General features: G+C 44.6%; 2 protein-coding genes across 2 annotated transcripts in view; one reads left to right on the forward strand and one right to left on the reverse strand.

The window, feature by feature from the left end:
- LOC118371664 (dynamin-1-like protein) overlaps positions 1 to 12,829 on the forward strand; it is a 31,089-nt gene extending 18,260 nt beyond the window's left edge. Inside the window, exons 12-18 of the mRNA XM_052466348.1 lie at positions 6,095 to 6,184; positions 6,329 to 6,421; positions 6,522 to 6,575; positions 8,256 to 8,417; positions 8,615 to 8,724; positions 10,011 to 10,170; positions 10,848 to 12,829. Of these exons, the coding sequence (XP_052322308.1) occupies positions 6,095 to 6,184; positions 6,329 to 6,421; positions 6,522 to 6,575; positions 8,256 to 8,417; positions 8,615 to 8,724; positions 10,011 to 10,170; positions 10,848 to 10,904 (726 nt within the window). The 3' untranslated portion in view covers positions 10,905 to 12,829. The remainder of the gene's footprint in view (positions 1 to 6,094; positions 6,185 to 6,328; positions 6,422 to 6,521; positions 6,576 to 8,255; positions 8,418 to 8,614; positions 8,725 to 10,010; positions 10,171 to 10,847) is intronic.
- On the reverse strand, positions 11,923 to 17,863 carry LOC118371658 (troponin T, cardiac muscle isoforms-like). Its single transcript, XM_052467025.1, has 9 exons — positions 17,787 to 17,863; positions 17,244 to 17,301; positions 16,617 to 16,733; positions 16,432 to 16,509; positions 14,562 to 14,675; positions 14,287 to 14,399; positions 13,987 to 14,077; positions 12,861 to 12,898; positions 11,923 to 12,104 (listed from the first exon to the last, which is right to left on the reverse strand). The coding sequence occupies exons 1-9, from the start codon at positions 17,861 to 17,863 to the stop codon at positions 12,065 to 12,067; spliced, it is 726 nt and encodes a 241-aa protein (XP_052322985.1). The 3' UTR covers positions 11,923 to 12,064.
- Positions 17,864 to 19,426: the final 1,563 nt, after the last annotated feature.

Below are 19,426 nucleotides of genomic sequence, written 5' to 3' on the forward strand. Positions count from 1 at the left end.
ACAGCACACAGGTAGAGACACACACACACCAACTACAGCACACAGGTAGAGACACACACACACACACCAACTACAGCACACAGGTAGAGACACACACACACACAACTACAGCACACAGGTAGAGACACACACACACCAACTACAGCACACAGGTAGAGACACACACACACCAACTACAGCACACAGGTAGAGACACACACACCCAACTACAGCACACAGGTAGAGACACACACACACCAACTACAGCACACAGGTACAGCACACAGGTAGAGACACACACACACACACACTACAGCACACAGGTAGAGACACACACACACCAACTACAGCACACAGGTAGAGCACACAGGTAGAGACACACACACACACACACACCAACTACAGCACACAGGTAGAGACACACACACACACACACACACACCAACTACAGCACACAGGTAGAGACACACACACCACTACAGCACACCAACTACAGCACACAGGTAGAGACACACACACACACACACACACACACACACACACACACCAACTACAGCACACAGGTAGAGACACACACACACACACAACACACACACACACCAACACAGCACACACACACACACACCAACTACAGCACACAGGTAGAGACACACACACACACACACACCAACTACAGCACACAGGTAGAGACACACACACACACACACACCAACTACAGCACACAGGTAGAGACACACACACACACACACACCAACTACAGCACACAGGTACAGCACACAGGTAGAGACACACACACACACACCCAACTACAGCACACAGGTAGAGACACACACACACACACACACCAACTACAGCACACAGGTAGACACACACACACACACACACCAACTACAGCACACAGGTAGAGACACACACACACACACACCAACTACAGCACACAGGTAGAGACACACACACACACACACACACACACCAACTACAGCACACAGGTAGAGACACACACACACACACACACACACACACACCAACTACAGCACACAGGTAGAGACACACACACACACACACACACACACACACCAACTACAGGTAGAGACACACACACACACACACACACAACTACAGCACAGGTAGAGACACACACACACACACACACACACACACACAACTACAGCACACAGGTAGAGACACACACACACACACACAACTACAGCACACAGGTAGAGACTACAGCACACAGGTAGAGACACACACACACACACACACAACTACAGCACACAGGTAGAGACACACACACACACACACCAACTACAGCACACAGGTAGAGACACACACACACACACACCAGCACACAGGTAGAGACACACACACACACACACAACAGCACACAGGTAGAGACACACACACACACACACACCACTACAGCACACAGGTAGAGACACACACACACACACACCAACTACAGCACACAGGGAGAGACACACACACACACACACACACCACTACAGCACACAGGTAGAGACACACACACACACACACACACACACCAACTACAGCACACAGGTAGAGGGGACACACACACACACACACACCAACTACAGCACACAGGTAGAGGGACACACACACACACCAACTACAGCACACAGGTAGGGACACACACACACCAACTACACACACACACACACACACACACACACACACACACACACACACACACACACACACACACCAACTACAGCACACAGGTAGAGACACACACACACACACACACACACACACACACACACACACACACACACACACACACGTAAGTACACTCTGTTTTAGCAAGATAGTGGCCGACAGACACAGTCGCCTTGTTCCTAGCCAACTTTGCAGTATTTAATTTTTTTAAATAGTTATTTCTTACATTATTTGTTCAATGTTTCTTGTATTATTATATACAGCCGGAAATAACTTTTGGATATTAGATCGGTGGTCACTTACCAGAAATTCAGTGAAAAGCCAGTGAAAATGCAGAGCGCCAAATCCAAATAAATTACTATAAAAATCTAACTTTTGTGAAATCACACATGTAAAATACAATATTAAAGCTGCACTTGTTGTGAATCCAGCCAACATGTCAGATTTCAAAAAGGCTTTTCGGGCGAAAGCAAACAATGCTATTATCTGAGGATAGCACCTTCGTAAACAAAGAGAGAAAAGCATATTTCAACCCTGCAGGCGTGACGATAAAAATATAATTCATGCCTTACATTTTACGAGCTTCTTTGTTGGCATTCCAATATGTCCCATAAACATCACAAATGGTCCTTTTGGTCGATTAATTCTGTCGATATATATCCAAAATGTCCATTTATTTACGTCCCTTTAGAAATCTGGATTACAAATGAAAACCCATTGAAAAGGGGAGTGACCTCTAAAAAAACAATAATCTGAATGGTTTGTCCTCTGGGTTTCACCTGCTACATAAGTTCTGTTATACTCACAGACATGATTCAAACAGTTTTAGAAAATTCAGAGTGTTTTCTTTCCAAATCTAATAATAATATGCATATCTTATCTTCTGGGGATGAGTAGCAGGCAGTTGAATTTGGGCATGTATTTCATCCGGACATGAAAATACTGCCCCGTCACCAAGAAGTTAATCCACACGAGGCTACAGGCCCAGACGGCATCCCAAGTCGTGTCCTCCGAGCATAAGTGTTTACGAACATATTCAATCTCTCTCTATCCCAGTCTGTTGTCCCCACTTGCTTCAAGATGTCCACCACTGTTCCTGTACCGAAGAAAGCGAAGGTAACTGAACTAAATGACTATCGCCCCATAGAACTCACTTCTGTCATGAAGTGCTTTGAGAGGCAAGTTAAGGACCATATCGCCTCCACCTTACCAGACACTCTAGTCCCACAACAATACCTATGTAATAATGCTGTTCATTGACCACAGCTAAGCTTCTACAGATGCACCGTTGAGAGAATCCTGTCGGACTGTATCACCGCCTGGTACGGCACCGCATGCAACCGCAGTGTTCTCCAGAGGGTGGTGAGGTCTGCTCAACGCATCACCGGTGGCACACTTCCTGCCCTCCAGGACATCTCCAGCACCCGATGTCACAGGAAGGCCAAGAATATCATCAAGGACCTCACCCACACGAGCCACGGCCTGTTCACCCTGCTGTCATCTAGAAGGCGGAGACAGTACAAGTGCATCAAAGCTGTTTTTCAGTCTCTATCTCCAGGCCATCAGACTGTTAAATAGTCACCACTATCAGGCCTCTGCCCAGTTAAAAAAATATATATTTTAAAAATATTTTTTAAAACTTATTTATCAAGGCAAGTCAGTTCAGAACAAATTATTTTTTACTATGACGGCCTACCAAAAGGCAAAAAGGCCTCCTGCGGGGACGGGGGCTGGGTTTCAAAGTAAAGTAAATGAAATATATATGACACAATATAGAGAGACCTAAGACAAAAACATAGCAAGGCAGCAACACATGACAACACAGAATGTTAGCAGCACAAAACATGGTATAAACATTATTGGACACAGACAACAGCACAAAGAGCAAGAAGGTAGAGACAACAATACATCACGCAACGCAGCCACAACTGTCAGTAAGAGTATCCATGATAGAGTCTTTGAGTGAAGAGATGGAGATAAAACTGTCCAGTTTCAGTGTTTGTTGCAGCTCGTTCTAGTTGCAGCGAACTGAAAGAGGAGTGACCCAGTGATGTGTGTGCTTTGGGGATCTTTAACAGAATGTGACTGGCAGAATGGGTGGAGGATGAGGGCTGCAGTAGGTATCTCAGATAGGGGGGGAGTGAGGCCTAAGAGGGTATCACAGATGGGGGGGGTTTATAAATAAGCATAAACCAGTGGGTCTTGCGACGGGTATATAGAGATGATCAGTTTACAGAAGAGTATAGAGTGCAGTGATGTGTCCTATAAGGCGCATTGGTGACAAATCTGATGGCCGAATGGTAAAGAACTTCTAGATGCTCGAGCACCCTGACCTGCGGATCTATAAATTATGTCTCCATAATCTAGCATGTGTAGGACTTCTGAATCGGAGTTAGTTTAGCAGCTGGGGTGAAAGAGGAACGATTATGATAGAGGAAACCAAGTCTAGATGTTACTTTAGCCTGCAGCTTTGATATGTTCTGAGGACAGTGTACCGTCTAGCCATACTCCCAAGTACTTGTATGAGGTGACTACCTCAAGCTCTAAACCCTCAGAGGTAGTAATCACACTGGTGGGGAGAGGGGCATTCTTCTTACCAAACCACATGACCTTTGTTTTGGAGGTGTTCAGAACAAGGGCAGAGAAGCTTGTTGGACACTAAGAAAGCTTTGTTGTAGAGTATTTAACATAAAATCTGGTTAGGGGCCAGCTGAGTATAAGACTGTGTCATCTGTATATAAATGGATGAGAGAGCTTCCTGCTGCCTGAACTATGTTGTGGATGTAAATTGGGAAGAGCGTGGGGTCTAGGATCGAGCCTTGGGGTACTCCCTTGGTGACAGGCGGTGGCTGAGAGAGCAGATGTTCTGACTTTATACACTACACTCTTTGAGAGAGGTAGTTAGCAAACCAGGCCAAAGACCCCTCAGAGACACCAATATACTCCTTAACCGGCCCACAAGAATGGAATGGTCTACCGTGTCAATAAAAATGGCAGCACCACATTGCTTAGAATCAAGGGCAATGGTGACATCATTTAGGACCTTTTTAAGGTTACTGTGACACATCCATAACATGAGCGGAAACCAGATTGCATACCAGAGAGAATACTATAAACATCAACAAAGCCAGTTGATTATTGACAAGTTTTTCCAACACTTTTGATAATCAGGGCAAAATAGAAATAGGCCTATAACAGTTAGGATCAGCTTGATCTCCCCCTTTAAATAAAGGAAGAACCATGGCTGCCTTCCAAGCAATGGGAACCTCCCCAGCAATGGGAACCTCCCCAGAGAGTAGAGACAGGTTAAAAAGGTCAGAGGCGGGCTTGGTGATGATAGGGGCTGCAACCTTAAAGAACAAAGGATCCAAACCATCTGACCCAGATGTTTTTTTTGTTGGGTCAAGTTTAAGGAGCTCCTTTAGTACCTCGGACTCAGTGACCACCTGCAGGGAGAAACTTTGTAGTGGGGCAGGGGGGAAAGAGGGAGAAGCGTCAGGGCTCGTCGCATAATGCCCTGAATCCTAGTCACTGTCCTGGCCAGTTACCACATGATACTCTACCCTGCACCCACTGTTGTACTGCACCATTATTTGTCTGTATGTGGCCCGCTGTTAGCTTGCATGATTCTTGCCGTTCTCCTTCGACCATCAACAAGCTGTTTTCGCCCACAGGACTGTCGATGACGACTGGAAGTGTTTTATGTTTTTTTCCTCACCATTCTCGGTAAACCGTAGACACTGTCATGCGTGAAAATCCCAGGAGGGCAACCGTTTCTAAGATACTAGATCCACATTTGCAGTCCTCATGCCTCCTTGTAGCATGATGTAAGGCAAGTTCACGCAGATGAGCAGGGACCCTGGGCATCTTTCTTTTGGTGTTTTTCAGTCAGTAGAAAGGCATCTTTAGTGTCCTAAGTTTTCATAATTGTGACCTTAATTGCCTACCGTCTGTAAGCTGTTAGTGTCTTAAAGACCGTTCCACAGGTGCATGTTCATTAATTGTTTATGGTTCATTGAACAAGCATGGGAAACGGTGTTTAAACCCTTTACAATGAAGATCTGTGAAGTTAATTGGATTTTTACCAATTATCTTTCAAAGACAGGGTCCTGAAAAAGGGGTGTTTATTTTTTTAAGTTTATGTATGTGTAACTTCTGAGTAGTTCTACCTAATTCCAGGGTTTTTCTGTATTTGTACTGCTTTCTATGTTGTAGAATAATAGTGAAGACATCAAAACTATGAAATAACACATGGAATCATGAAGTAAACAAATCAAAATATATTTGAGAATTCAAAGTAGCTACCCTTTGCCTTGATGACAGCTTTGCACACTTGGCATTCTCTCAACCAGCTTCATGAGGTAGTCACCTGGAATGCATTTCAATGAACAGGTGTGCCTTGTTAATTTGTTGAATTTGTGCTTATTCTCTCTAGGAGCTGTTGAGATTTCCTAAGCTCCATGATGCCATAGTAGAAGTGGTCACATCCCTCCTCAGGAAAAGGTTACCAGTCACCAATGAGATGGTGAGTGTTTTCACTTACACTTTAGAATCATTTGCATGAATAAGCCATTATAAATGTTTGTAAGCGCTCTCTCATTCACTACAATAACCCATAAACCCCATAGATTTAAGTGTACCAAATCACATTTCCTGTCTTTCTTTTCAGGTTCATAACCTGGTGGCCATCGAGTTGGCCTATATTAACACCAAACACCCTGACTTTGCTGATGCTTGTGGCCTCATGAACAACAACATAGAGGTATGAAACATTGTTCAGAGTTGGAAATTGCTTCTTTAAATTGTATTCTACAGTATATGAAGTGTTGTACTTAATGATGTCATGTGGTTGTGTGTCATAGGAACAGAGACGTAACAGAATGAGAGAGCTACCCTCGTCTGTTCCTCGGGATAAGGTAACAGACCGTCGTGGTTAGGACCAATTGCTACAAAAAGTACAGTTTTCTCACTGTTTCTTTACGGCTCCCAGTCTACCCTTTTAGAGCAGCGCTAGAAGCCATATGTCTTTACGGCTCCCAGTCTACCCTTTAGAGCAGCACTAGAAGCCATATGTCTTTACGGCTCCCAGTCTACCCTTTTAGAGCAACGCTAGAAGCCATATGTCTTTACGGCTCCCAGTCTACCCTTTAGAGCAGCGCTAGAAGCCATATGTCTTTACGGCTCCCAGTCTACCCTTTAGAGCAGCGCTAGAAGCCATATGTCTTTACGGCTCCCAGTCTACCCTTTAGAGCAGCAGTAAAAGCCGTATGTCTTTACGGCTCCCAGTCTACCCTTTAGAGCAGCGCTAGAAGCCATATGTCTTTACGGCTGCCAGTCTACCCTTTAGAGCAGCGCTAGAAGCCATATGTCTTTACGGCTGCCAGTCTACCCTTTAGAGCAGCGCTAGAAGCCATATGTCTTTACGGCTCCCAGTTTACCCTTTAGAGCAGCGCTAGAAGCCATATGTCTTTACGGCTCCCAGTCTACCCTTTAGAGCAGCGCTGGAAGCCATATGTCTTTATGGCTCCCAGTCTACCCTTTAGAGCAGCGCTGGAAGCCATATGTCTTTATGGCTCCCAGTCTACCCTTTAGAGCAGCGCTGGAAGCCATATGTCTTTATGGCTCCCAGTCTTCCCTTTAGAGCAGCGCTAGAAGCCATATGTCTTTATGGCTCCCAGTGTACTCTTTAGAGCAGCGCTAGAAGCCATATGTCTTTACGGCTCCCAGTCTACCCTCCAGAGCAGCGCTAGAAGCCATATGTCTTTACGGCTCCCAGTCTACCCTTTAGAGCAGCGCTAGAAGCCATACGTCTTTACGGCTCCCAGTCTACACATGTCCCTGTGTCTTGTCTGTCTGCTACTTTTTATTCCCTCTAGTCTTCTGTCCACTCCTTTGTCTTTCACACTCTGCTCTCTGTCTCTCTCGCTCGCACTCTCCCTAGTCCTTTAAGGGCCCAGGTGTTCAGTCTCTCTCCCCCACTGATCTTCTTCCCCCAGAAGGAGAAAGACCCCCAGGTGTGTCACTGTGTCACTCAATGCCTGCCTGCATCCTACCTCAACCAGGGTTGGGCTTCATTTCAATTCAGTTAATTAAGGAAGTTAACTAAGTAAAATTCGCAGTCCTCAATTCAGAACTAATTCAAATGGAATTGCCCTTGACCCCAAGCCACTCTCATTCTCCCTTGACCCCAAGCCTATAGGCTGAAGGCCCTAATTGTGTAACACAATTCTGTGTTCCCCCTTCTCTATTCCCCTTCCACCCCTCTGAGGGTGAACTACATTTCCCATCTGACATCTCCTCCCGGCATGTGTGCTTCTGTACAGAGGAAGGGTCCCTGGAGGGAAGTCTTCGTACAATATGTGACTCTGCCACTGTCAGAACGCTATTTCTTCCAGAAAGTCAGTATATGTACAGACATGACTGTGTAGATGTTCCATCATTCCTGATGTAATAGCCTGGTGAGAGGCATGCTTTTGGGGAATGCATGGTCACACGTGTATGATTGTGGCTCTATTGAAAAGTTCTCTCTTATAAAAAGAGATTTTAATCTCAGGGAGACTGACCTCTAACCGTTCTGTCTATTTCCTGGTCTCCAGATTGCAGGTGGTGGTTCCCAGGGAGACCAGGATGTAGGGACAGGGAACTGGAGGGGCATGTTGAAGAAGGGAGAGGAGGGGGTCGGCGGGGACAAGTCCATGCTTCAGACCTCTAACCCTGGCAGCCCTCAGAGGGGCCACGCCGTCAACCTGCTGGATGTGGTGGGTAGTAATGTTTTGTCTGCTTTGCCACATAATGATACAAAAACATCTAACGTAACTCTTAATTCTTAGGAGTAAAACTTATTCAAAAAGAATAATCTCTAGGCTTTTTTGAGAGAAGATTTTAATGCTAAGCAACCACATTACTTTTTAAGTTGTCAGTGATTGGTCTGTTTTTGTCCTTGTATCCCCCCCAGCCTGTTCCCGTTTCCAGGAAGCTGTCAGCCAGAGAGCAGAGGGACTGTGAGGTCATCGAGAGGCTTATCAAGTCCTATTTCCTCATCGTCAGGAAAAACATCCAGGACAGGTATGGTGCCCGCTGTGCTTCTACTTCCTGTTGTTAGACTCCCTCTCCTGTGAATTCTAGAAATAATATGCTGAAATGGTTTTCCTGTTTTATTTGTTGTTCTACTTCACTCAATCTGAATCTCTCCTCTTCCTTTTCACCTGCTTCGATAAAGTCATCATTTCTGCCCCTCACACTCCTTGTCTAATCCACCCTTTCTATACACTGAGTGACAAAACATTAGGAACACCTTCATAATATTGACTTGCACCCCTTTTGATCTCAGAACAGCCTCAATTCGTCAGGACATAGACTCTACAAGGTGTCCAAAGCATTTCCACAGGGATGCTGGCCCATGTTGACTCTACAAGGTGTCCAAAGCATTTCCACAGGGATGCTGGCCCATGTTGACTCCAATGCTTCTAACAGTTGTGTCAAGTTGGCTGGATGTCCTTTGGGTGGTGGACCAATCCTTTTTTTTTTTATATATATATATATATTTTTTTACCCCTTTTTCTCCCCAATTTCGTGGTATCCAATTGTTGTAGTAGCTACTATCTTGTCTCATCGCTACAACTCCCGTACGGCTCGGGAGAGACGAAGGTTGAAAGTCATGCGTCCTCCGATACACAACCCAACCAGCCGTACTGCTTCTTAACACAGCGCGCATCCAACCCGGAAGCCAGCCGCACCAATGTGTCGGAGGAAACACCGTGCACCTGGAAACCTTGATTAGCGTGCACTGCGCCCAGCCCATCACAGGAGTCGCTGATGCGCGATGAGACAAGGACCAAGCCCTCCCTAACCCGGACGACGCTAGGCCAATTGTGCGTCGCCCCACGGACCTCCCGGTCGCGGCCGGTTACAACAGCGCCTGGGCGCGAACCCAGGGACTCTGATGGCACAGCTGTCGCTGCAGTACAGCGCCCTTAACCACTGCGCCACCCGGGAGGCGGTGGACCATTCTTGATACACACAGGAAACTGTGTGAAAAACCTCACCAGCATTGCAGTTCTTGAAACACTCAGACCGGTGCGCCTGGCACCTACTACCATACTGCGTTCAATGGCACTTCAATATTTTGTCTCGTCCATTCACCCTCTGAATGGCACACATACACAATCCATGTCTTAAAACCCCTTTTTAACCCGCCCCCCCCCCCCTTCATCGACACTGATGTATTTAACAGGTGACATCGATAAGGGATCATAGCTTTCACTGTGTCAGTCTATCATAGAACGAGCAGGTGCTCCTAATGTTTAGTGCACTCAGTGTACTTCTCTCTCCCTCTGCACTTCCTCCTGCAGCGTGCCCAAGGCGGTGATGCACTTCCTGGTGAACCATGTAAAGGACAGTCTGCAGAGTGAGCTGGTGGGGCAGCTGTATAAGGCTGGTCTGCTGGATGACCTGCTCACTGAGTCTGAAGACATGGCCCAGAGACGCAACGAAGCTGCAGACATGCTCAAGGTACAGTTGTGTGTGTGGAACGTGCTCACTGAGTCTGAAGACCTGCTCAATGTACAGGTGTGTGTGTAGAACCTGCTCACTGAGTCTGAAGACCTGCTCAATGTACAGGTGTGTGTGTGGAACCTGCTCACTGAGTCTGAAGACATGCTCAATGTACAGGTGTGTGTGTGTGGAACGTGCTCACTGAGTCTGAAGACCTGCTCAATGTACAGGTGTGTGTGTGTGTGTGGAACGTGCTCACTGAGTCTGAAGACCTGCTCAATGTACAGGTGTGTGTGTGGAACGTGCTCACTGAGTCTGAAGACCTGCTCAATGTACAGGTGTGTGTGTGTGGAACGTGCTCACTGAGTCTGAAGACATGCTCAATGTACAGGTGTGTGTGTGGAACGTGCTCACTGAGTCTGAAGACCTGCTCAAAGTACAGGCCTGGGATTAGTTGCAGAACTATGGGAGTTTGAAATACGACAGATGTGTTTTTGGGGCAGTAACTCCCAGCACCACAAATGAGAAGCTTGGTAGTGTGTTTTAACCCCTTTCAAACGTGATCTAACTGCTGCTTGAATGTAGCAGCTATTGTGAATAACTGTGACCTCTGGCTTTGACGTCACCGGGGGAGTTTAGTTTCTGTATGAATTTGCTCATTTGCTCACCACCTCTTTTCCACTCTGTGTCCGCAGGCCTTGCAGAAAGCCAGTCAGGTGATCGCTGAGATCAGAGAAACACAGATGTGGTGAGGGCCTCTACCTCCGTCCTCTCTCCCTCCCACATGAAACATAAAGCACTGGACCCTGTTCTGTCTCAAACCTACCTGGACTGCAGAGACGGCCAACCTGGAAATACACTGGTGTCAATTTGTGTTTATTGAGTATCATCAATTCTCCATCCTCTTGAAGTTGTCACTTCCACACTCCCCTGTCATGGTTTTAAAAGCAATGGATGGGTGTAGGCCTTGGCTGAAGGGAGTTTCAACCAAACCCATGACCGGCAGTGTAAAACCACACACTTCTGGTAATGAGTGGAGAATGGGGACGCACATTTGAAAATAGTTGTAGATTGTATTATATGGACTTGACCTATACAGTATCAGTCTTCACCTGCACCACATCGCACACCAAAATGATCTTTCATATGTAAGTATATTATTATATTGATGAACGTGTGAGGTCTACCTACTGAATGTGGAGTTACATTAAAGATGTTTCCTCTAGTTTCTGGCTTGCTGGTATGTATGTGTGTATGTATGTATGTATGCTGAGACTTGTAAATATTGTCTGTCTTCATCATGTTTGCTGATCTATTGTCTCACATGTCTAAGCTACTGCTGAAAATGTCCTTACATTGTTACCAATCTCTCATTTGTGTCGCTGATATTTATAAAGAGCAGAGAAATGCCACTCGGGTGTAGAATATGTGTTATTTGTTGGTTGAAAAAGCACCATAATGCTGCTGTGAACCGTACACTTCAACGTTATTTGTTGGTTGAAAAAGCACCATAATGCTGCTGTGAACCGTACACTTCAATGTTATTTTCACTCAACCGTACGTCTGTCGCTAAATGTGTTTTAAGATATCTAGTGTATTGATGAGGTCATTTATCCAACTATATTGATTATGGGATAATGATAATTAGTTGTCATACCCACAATACCATGTGGTAAACTATTGGTGGCAAAGGCAGGGCTGGATTGTGTGGCAACGTCTAACTTGAATTGGCAGGTTTATTCTGTATATTCTCAAAAAGTGGTACCAGGGTTGAATGAACCATTTTATTGACTTGTGATCCAGTCTGCTGTTATACCAGACGGAACAATGAACATCACATATACAGACACATTATCATCATGGGCCGATCTCCAGTCATGGCTGTCTGCCCTCGACCATGGCGGCTGCTCCTTTACCTCACACGGCCCGTCTTCTTGCCTCGACCTTTTGCGCTGAGGGGTCAGGACAAGTTTAAGAAATATGAATCACTTGGCAGCCAGGTCGTAAGCCCAGTAGTGAACGTCCCTGTTGCAGCACTTCACTGCACTCTGAGTCTAACACTACACCCAGAAGTGTGCACTTGTTCTCACTCCCTCTCATGCAAGGGGGAGTCAGAGACTCTGGTGGAAAAAGTGGTCCACTTCTGGGTCAAGGGTGAATATGTTTAATGGTTTGTCAGTCCATCAGTTACACGGGATTTTACTTCTTTTGGCTTGATGTTTATCATTAAATAGTTTGATTGTGCTGTAATTTCAGACCAGACCATGTTGGCAATTTACATAGTCCCCATTTACAATGTCTTCAATCTATTGTGCCGTGATCATGCTATACGCAATGCACACAGATGGACATGGGCTGTGTAAGTGATGGTCATGGCTGTTTCTTTGGTTTCAATCAATGTTTGTTCCACTGGTCATTCAATGACCATCCCTGCTTGAGAGTTTGAAAGGAATGATGGGAAATGGAGTTGTTGATGGAATGGCAACCAGTGACTCAGCCCAATTAAAATGAAAACCACAATGCTGGGTCTTGTTCATTAGGCACAACATGGAAGAAACTGTTCTAAACTGTACTCTGTACTCGTCCAATAAGAGATGCTTGTCTGTTTATTAGTCTACGTGTTTTCATTTTCTTTTAATTTTGTACCCTAATAAACACGACTCAGAATTTCTTTGTCCTTCAAAGTCCTGAACTTTTGTGTTACTTACCTCTGGTGGTCCTGGACCCGGGTGAGAAGCTGGTTAATCTGTAAGGACACAAGACTTGCTGTAAGCTTTGACAACACCTTTTAGTTAGTGTGGTGGAAACCTGTACAGGTGGAGTCCATCGGAGAGAAACCCAGGAACGTGATGATACTATAGACCACATAATTAACTTTTAGTTTAACTTGTTGTTCACCTTTCATGTACCCACCAGGATTGGGGTTAATTCAGGAAGTCATTTGAAATTCCAAGTGTCTTCAATGATTTTCAATGAGGAAAATGTGCATTTGGAATTTCGTTTACTTTCTGAATTGAAATGGAATTGACCCCAACCCTGGGACCTCTCATTGCCAGTCGGAAGCAGAAGACTATATCACAGTATTCCTCAGATCCCAGGGAGGTTGAGAGGATAAATGAACCCAGAAACCTGCCGATGACCCTGTAGACTTCAGAATTCACCTGTAGGTCACCTCTGATGTAGCCACTGCCTGGGCCCTCCCACATTGCCAACCGAAAGAAGAAGAGACTGCATCAAGGTGAGAGAATACACTGAGACGGGACTACACGACCTGAGACGAGAGTCAATACTAAAGGTAAGACCACCCAGATCCCATCCAATTTATGAAAATCTTGCTGCTGTTGATAAATACTGGAAAATATTTCATTTCAAATATTTCATTGAGGGTGACTGTTGTGTACTTGTTTCTGTGTTAGGTCAAGGTGACTCCATCATACTTCTGTTTATTGAGTTTGTCGTGTGTTGTCTAGGTAACTTACATCATACTTCTGTTTCTTGAGTTTGTCATGTGTGTGTTGTCTAGGTAACTTACATCATACTTCTGTTTCTTGAGTTTGTCATGTGTGTGTTGTCTAGGTAACTTACATCATACTTCTGTTTCTTGAGTTTCATGTGTTGTCTAGGTAACTTACATCATACTTCTGTTTCTTGAGTTTGTCATGTGTGTTGTCTAGGTAACTTACATCATACTTCTGTTTCTTGAGTTTCATGTGTGTTGTCTAGGTAACTTACATCATACTTCTGTTTCTTGAGTTTGTCATGTGTGTTGTCTAGGTAACTTACATCATACTTCTGTTTCTTGAGTTTGTCATGTGTGTTGTCTAGGTAACTTACATCATACTTCTGTTTCTTGAGTTTCTCACTGAGGTCAAACTTCTCTGCCTCCAACTCCATCATTCGCTCCCACATCTCACTGGCCTTCTCCCTGTTGGTGCAACAGTGGATCAGAACACGTTCTTGCCCCAAAGAACCCTTGTCTCACTGAAGAATGTTCATCATTCGAACCGTTCACATAGTCATGTGTTCAGTCATAAACTAAAAAACATCAGACATAAACCATCATAAATAATTATGATAACACGGTCAGCTTTTCTGAGGACTGGCAAATTCTGAATATTAACGATGACGTCATACTTGAGTTTGTCCTCATTCAGATGGTCGATGCTGAGAGGTTTCCTTCGGTCAGCAAGAATCTTCTTCTTCTTCTCTCTCTCTGTCTGTTTCTTGGCTCCTTTGCGGTTTTCACTCTGAGAATTGAAACATCACAAATACCATTGTTCTCAAAGATATTTTGTTCATTGCCTCACATTACTTGATGCTTCCGTTACACTATTATCAATATCTATATGATAAAAAATACACGGGGTGTTGTTTTTTAAATGTTTTTGAAGATACAATATTCCACTGACCTTCTGCTGGATTCCTCCATACTGGTGGGTCATGTTGGTGAGAGCCTTCTTCTTCTTGATGTCATCATCCTGCTTCCTACGCTGATCCTCTGCCTCCTTCCTGTCCTTCTCCTCCTGCATACGGAGCATTAGGGAAGAAAGACACGGATCATTAGGGAAGAAAGACACGGAGCATTAGGGAAGAAAGACAGGGAGCATTAGGGAAGAAAGACAGGGAGCATTAGGGAAGAAAGACAGGGAGCATTAGGGAAGAAAGACAGGGAGCATTAGGGAAGAAAGACAGGGAGCATTAGGGAAGAAAGACACGGAGCATTAGGGAAGAAAGACAGGGAGCATTAGGGAAGAAAGACAGGGAGCATTAGGGAAGAAAGACAGGCATTAGGGAAGAAAGACAGGGAGCATTAGGGAAGAAAGACAGGGAGCATTAGGGAAGAAAGACAGGGAGCATTAGGGAAGAAAGACAGGGAGCATTAGGGAAGAAAGACACGGAGCATTAGGGAAGAAAGACACGGGGCATTAGGGAAGAAAGACACGGAGCATTAGGGAAGAAAGACACGGGGCATTAGGGAAGAAAGACACGGAGGGAAGAAAGACATTAGGGAAGAAAAACACGGAGCATTAGGGAAGAAAGACACGGAGCATTAGGGAAGAAAGACACGGAGCATTAGGGAAGAAAGACAGGGAGCATTAGGGAAGAAAGACACGGATTAGGGAAGAAAGACATTAGGGAAGAAAGACAGGGAAGAAAGACATTAGGGAAGAAAGACACGGAGCATTAGGGAAGAAAGACACATTAGGGAAGAAAGACATTAGGGAAGAAAGACACGGAGCATTAGGGAAGAAAGACACGGGAGGGAAGAAAGACATTAGGGAAGAAAGACACGGAGCATTAGGGAAGAAAGACAGGGAGCATTAGGGAAGAAAGACACGGATCATTAGGGAAGAAAGACACGGAGCATTAGGGAAGAAAGACAGGGAGCATTAGGGAAGAAAGACAGGGCAGCATTAGGGAAGAAAGACACGGAGCATTAGGGAAGAAAGACACGGAGCATTAGGGAAGAAAGACAGGGAGCATTAGGGAAGAAAGACACGGAGCATTAGGGAAGAAAGACAGGGAAGCATTAGGGAAGAAAGACACGGAAGAAAGACATTAGGGAAGAAAGACACTGAGCATTAGGGAAGAAAGACAGGGAGCATTAGGGAAGAAAGACAGGGAGCATTAGGGAAGAAAGACAGGGAGCATTAGGGAAGAAAGACACGGAGCATTAGGGAAGAAAGACACGGAGCATTAGGGAAGAAAGACACGGAAGCATTAGGGAAGAAAGACACGGAGCATTAGGGAAGAAAGACACGGGCATTAGGGAAGAAAGACAGGGAAGCATTAGGGAAGAAAGACCACATTAGGGAAGCATTAGGGAAGAAAGACAGGGAGCATTAGGGAAGAAAGACATTAGGAGCATTAGGGAAGAAAGACAGGGAGCATTAGGGAAGAAAGACACGGGAGCATTAGGGAAGAAAGACACGGAGCATTAGGGAAGAAAGACAGGGAGCATTAGGGAAGAAAGACACCGGGCATTAGGGAAGAAAGACACAGAGCATTAGGGAAGAAAGACACGGAGCATTAGGGAAGAAAGACACGGAGCATTAGGGAAGAAAGACACGGAGCATTAGGGAATAAATATCTATCAAGATCTATCATAGAAATTACATCCACAATCTGTTTCCCCGTTAGCCATTAGAAGTCATATTGTATTAGTCATATGTGATCCTGTGTGGGTCAGTTGATAAGAGTATGCAACACACAGGTTGTGGGTTCAATTCCAGCATAGAACACACATTAGCTAGGTGTCATAATGGGGAGAAGACTCACCGCAACCCTGGCCTGCCTCTCCTTCTCCCTCTCTGCACGAACCCTCTGCTGCTCTGCCCTCTCTGCGCGACGTTTCTCCTGCACACACGCGCACACTCAGTGACCAAGTTGTTAGGTGTCCCATTGCAATGTTTCTAGGAACAGTAAAAGAACATTCACTCCAGATTCTAAAATGGCCGACTCACAATCCTGTTGACGAGACTGATGAGCTCCTCTTCTTCCTTCTTCCTCTGGATAAAGTGAGACTCGATCAAAGACTGGAGCTCAGACAGGTCCTTGTCCTGACGCTTCCTGTGGATGTCCTGACCACCACACAGAAGAATCAGATGAAGTAATAAGAATAGTTTGTTTTGGTAAGACAACATACATGTAATACACCCTGAAAAGAGTCATTTCCTTAGTTAGACGTCATCGTTGGACTTTCTGTACCTCTCATTTGCTTCATTTTAACAGGATACAGTTGGAGGCAAGTCTGTCACAAATGGTTAGTTAGTTTTCTTATCATGATGTGTTTGTCAGCGGAGGCTGCTGAGGGGAGGACGGCTCATAATAATGGAGGGAACGGAGCGAATGGAATGGCATCAAACACGCATTTTGATGTATTTGATACCATTCCACTCCAGCCATTACCACGAGCCTGTCCTCCCCATTTAAGGTGCCACCTACCACCTGTGGTGTGTGTGTGTGTGTGTGTGTGTGTGTGTGTGTGTGTGTGTGTGTGTGTGTGTGTGTGTGTGTGTGTGTGTGTGTGTGTGTGTGTGTGTGTGTGTGTGTGTGTGTGTGTGTGTGTGTGTTTATGTGATTCAACTTACATCAAAATCCACTTTCTCGCCATCAGGCATCTTTGGTGCAGAGATGTTTGGCACAAACCTATGGAAATGAAAATTGCGTATCTAATGTGTGTGTGTATATATATATATATATAAAATCACATTTTGAGCATTTCAGTAAAATGTCGTGATCTTTCAAGATCACTTCTGATTTAACGTATCATCTGTCAGGGGAAAATAAAAAAATGGGCCACACCCAGAAACACCTGGAGGCGTGTCCTCCAGGCAGAAATGACCAAGAATGGCCTCGACTGGTGTGACCTGGAAAAACTTGCCCCGTACTGAGTGAGATGGAGGATATTCGTCAACGGCCTATGATCCTTATAAGAGCCACGGTCAGCAGGAATCCGTAGCGGTGACACGGCCACGTCTGTTTTGCGATATTACGACAACAAAGAAGCTGCCTATGTCGGCTCAATCGGAAAACAACCTTGATATTTATATTGTGGAATCTGTAACGTTTCGGCTTCACAGACTGAAACGAGGCCTGAATCACAGTCTGTCATATTCTATCGAAAAACTTACTTTGGTTTGGGCTTGGCTCCATCTGTAATAAAGGACAGTGACTGTCTTAGTTTGATCATATCATAGAAGGATGTCATGTTAATCAGGACAGAATAGTCCTTTAAAGCTGTACGGGATGGGGTCATAAAATTATTATTGTGTAATAAAATACACAGTGCATTGGCATATACACAAGCGGTAAATCTTTCAAATAGAAAAAAAAGACAAAACATGTTTCATATCGCCACTATGAGGAATGAGACTTTCAGACAAAGCAATCTTACCTTCTTCTTCCCTTCACGAAAGAAGTGGCATGAAAACAAAATAAATTTTTAATTAGTTTGATATAGTGGAAGGTTTTGAAACAGGAAATATATGTAGTAATAATAATACATATGATACTCACTGCACTTCCTCCACTTCTTCTGTGTCTGACATTTTGTCTTATTTGAACCCTAAAATACAAGAGAAAACCTTTACTTGAGTACATGATATGGCTATAAGAGTAAGCCATACAGGATAAAAACACATTGTCGACTAGGCTACTATCATCACCTCCCAGCACTAAACCTCTCTCACACAGTACTAAATCTCTCTCACACAGCAGTAAATCTCTCTCACACAGCAGTAAATCTCTCTCACACAGCAGTAAATCTCTCTCACACAGTACTAAATCTCTCACACCGAACTAAATCTCTCTCACACCGAACTAAATCTCTCACACAGTACTAAATCTCTCTCACACAGTACTAAATCTCTCTCACACAGCACTAAATCTCTCACACAGCACTAAATCTCTCACACAGCTAAATCTCTCTCACACAGTACTAAATCTCTCTCACACAGCACTAAATCTCTCACACAGCACTAAATCTCTCACACAGCACTAAATCTCTCTCACACAGCACTAAATCTCTCTCACACAGCACTAAATCTTTATCACACAGCATTCAGTCAATCTCCCTCTCACAGCACTCTTGACATCAGCACTCTTATCTTGACATCTGAGGTATTGACTCTGGCTTGTTGATTGGCTCTGGCTTGTTGATTGGCTCAGAGGACATTGTCGGTCTGATCAGTGACTTAGCTCGTCTTAGAGGAACACTCTCTATATATGCCGGAACTGTTTATTTATTAATGAGGGCTTGATCCAAACAAAAGGTCACTCATCCATACTCCCTACTATAGATACAAAGGGTCTACAGCAGGTCATCTCTTCTGACCAGTGGAAAAGGAGACAACTGAGTCTAAACTGGGAATGGTGGCCAAGGCCACTGTCTGCTTTGGGCACGAACAGGACTGTCAGTCATGTGCTTTAGGACAGGTGGGCAGTGCCAGACCCTTCACCACTCATGAAATTGATCCTCATGTCTGGTAATGTCTAACGGCTTGCCAGAACCCTGCGAGTGGCTTTAGAAATGTCTGTAATTCTTCAAATTGTGTTAAATTATAAGCAATAAGCCTAACCCTCTTGGCATATTCTCGCTCAATGTGTTGTGATTAGCCAATGATGCTATCTGAATGTGTTCCAGTTTTCTGTTGCTTTTGGTTGGGTGTTTTTAGACGTTTGTTGTCCAAGGTAGTGAGTTAATTGGTATTTGTTGGGTCTTATTACATTCTATGTGTTGGATTCTGTTGTATATTAAAAGTCTAAATATTGG

This window comes from Oncorhynchus keta, chromosome 17 (assembly GCF_023373465.1).
Source record: "Oncorhynchus keta strain PuntledgeMale-10-30-2019 chromosome 17, Oket_V2, whole genome shotgun sequence".
NCBI classification, from domain to species: domain Eukaryota; kingdom Metazoa; phylum Chordata; class Actinopteri; order Salmoniformes; family Salmonidae; genus Oncorhynchus; species Oncorhynchus keta.

Excerpts from the sequence above, each read along its gene's own strand:
- LOC118371658 (XM_052467025.1), bottom strand. The coding sequence starts at position 17,863 with ATGACATCCTTCTATGATATGATCAAACTAAGACAGTCACTGTCCTTT. Across the intron at positions 14,676-16,431 it reads AGAGGCAGGCCAGGGTTGCG|GAGGAGAAGGACAGGAAGGA; the intron begins GTGAGTCTTCTC and ends CTCCGTATGCAG. Across the intron at positions 12,105-12,860 it reads CGGGTCCAGGACCACCAGAG|CGCAAAAGGTCGAGGCAAGA; the intron begins GTAAGTAACACA and ends CTGACCCCTCAG.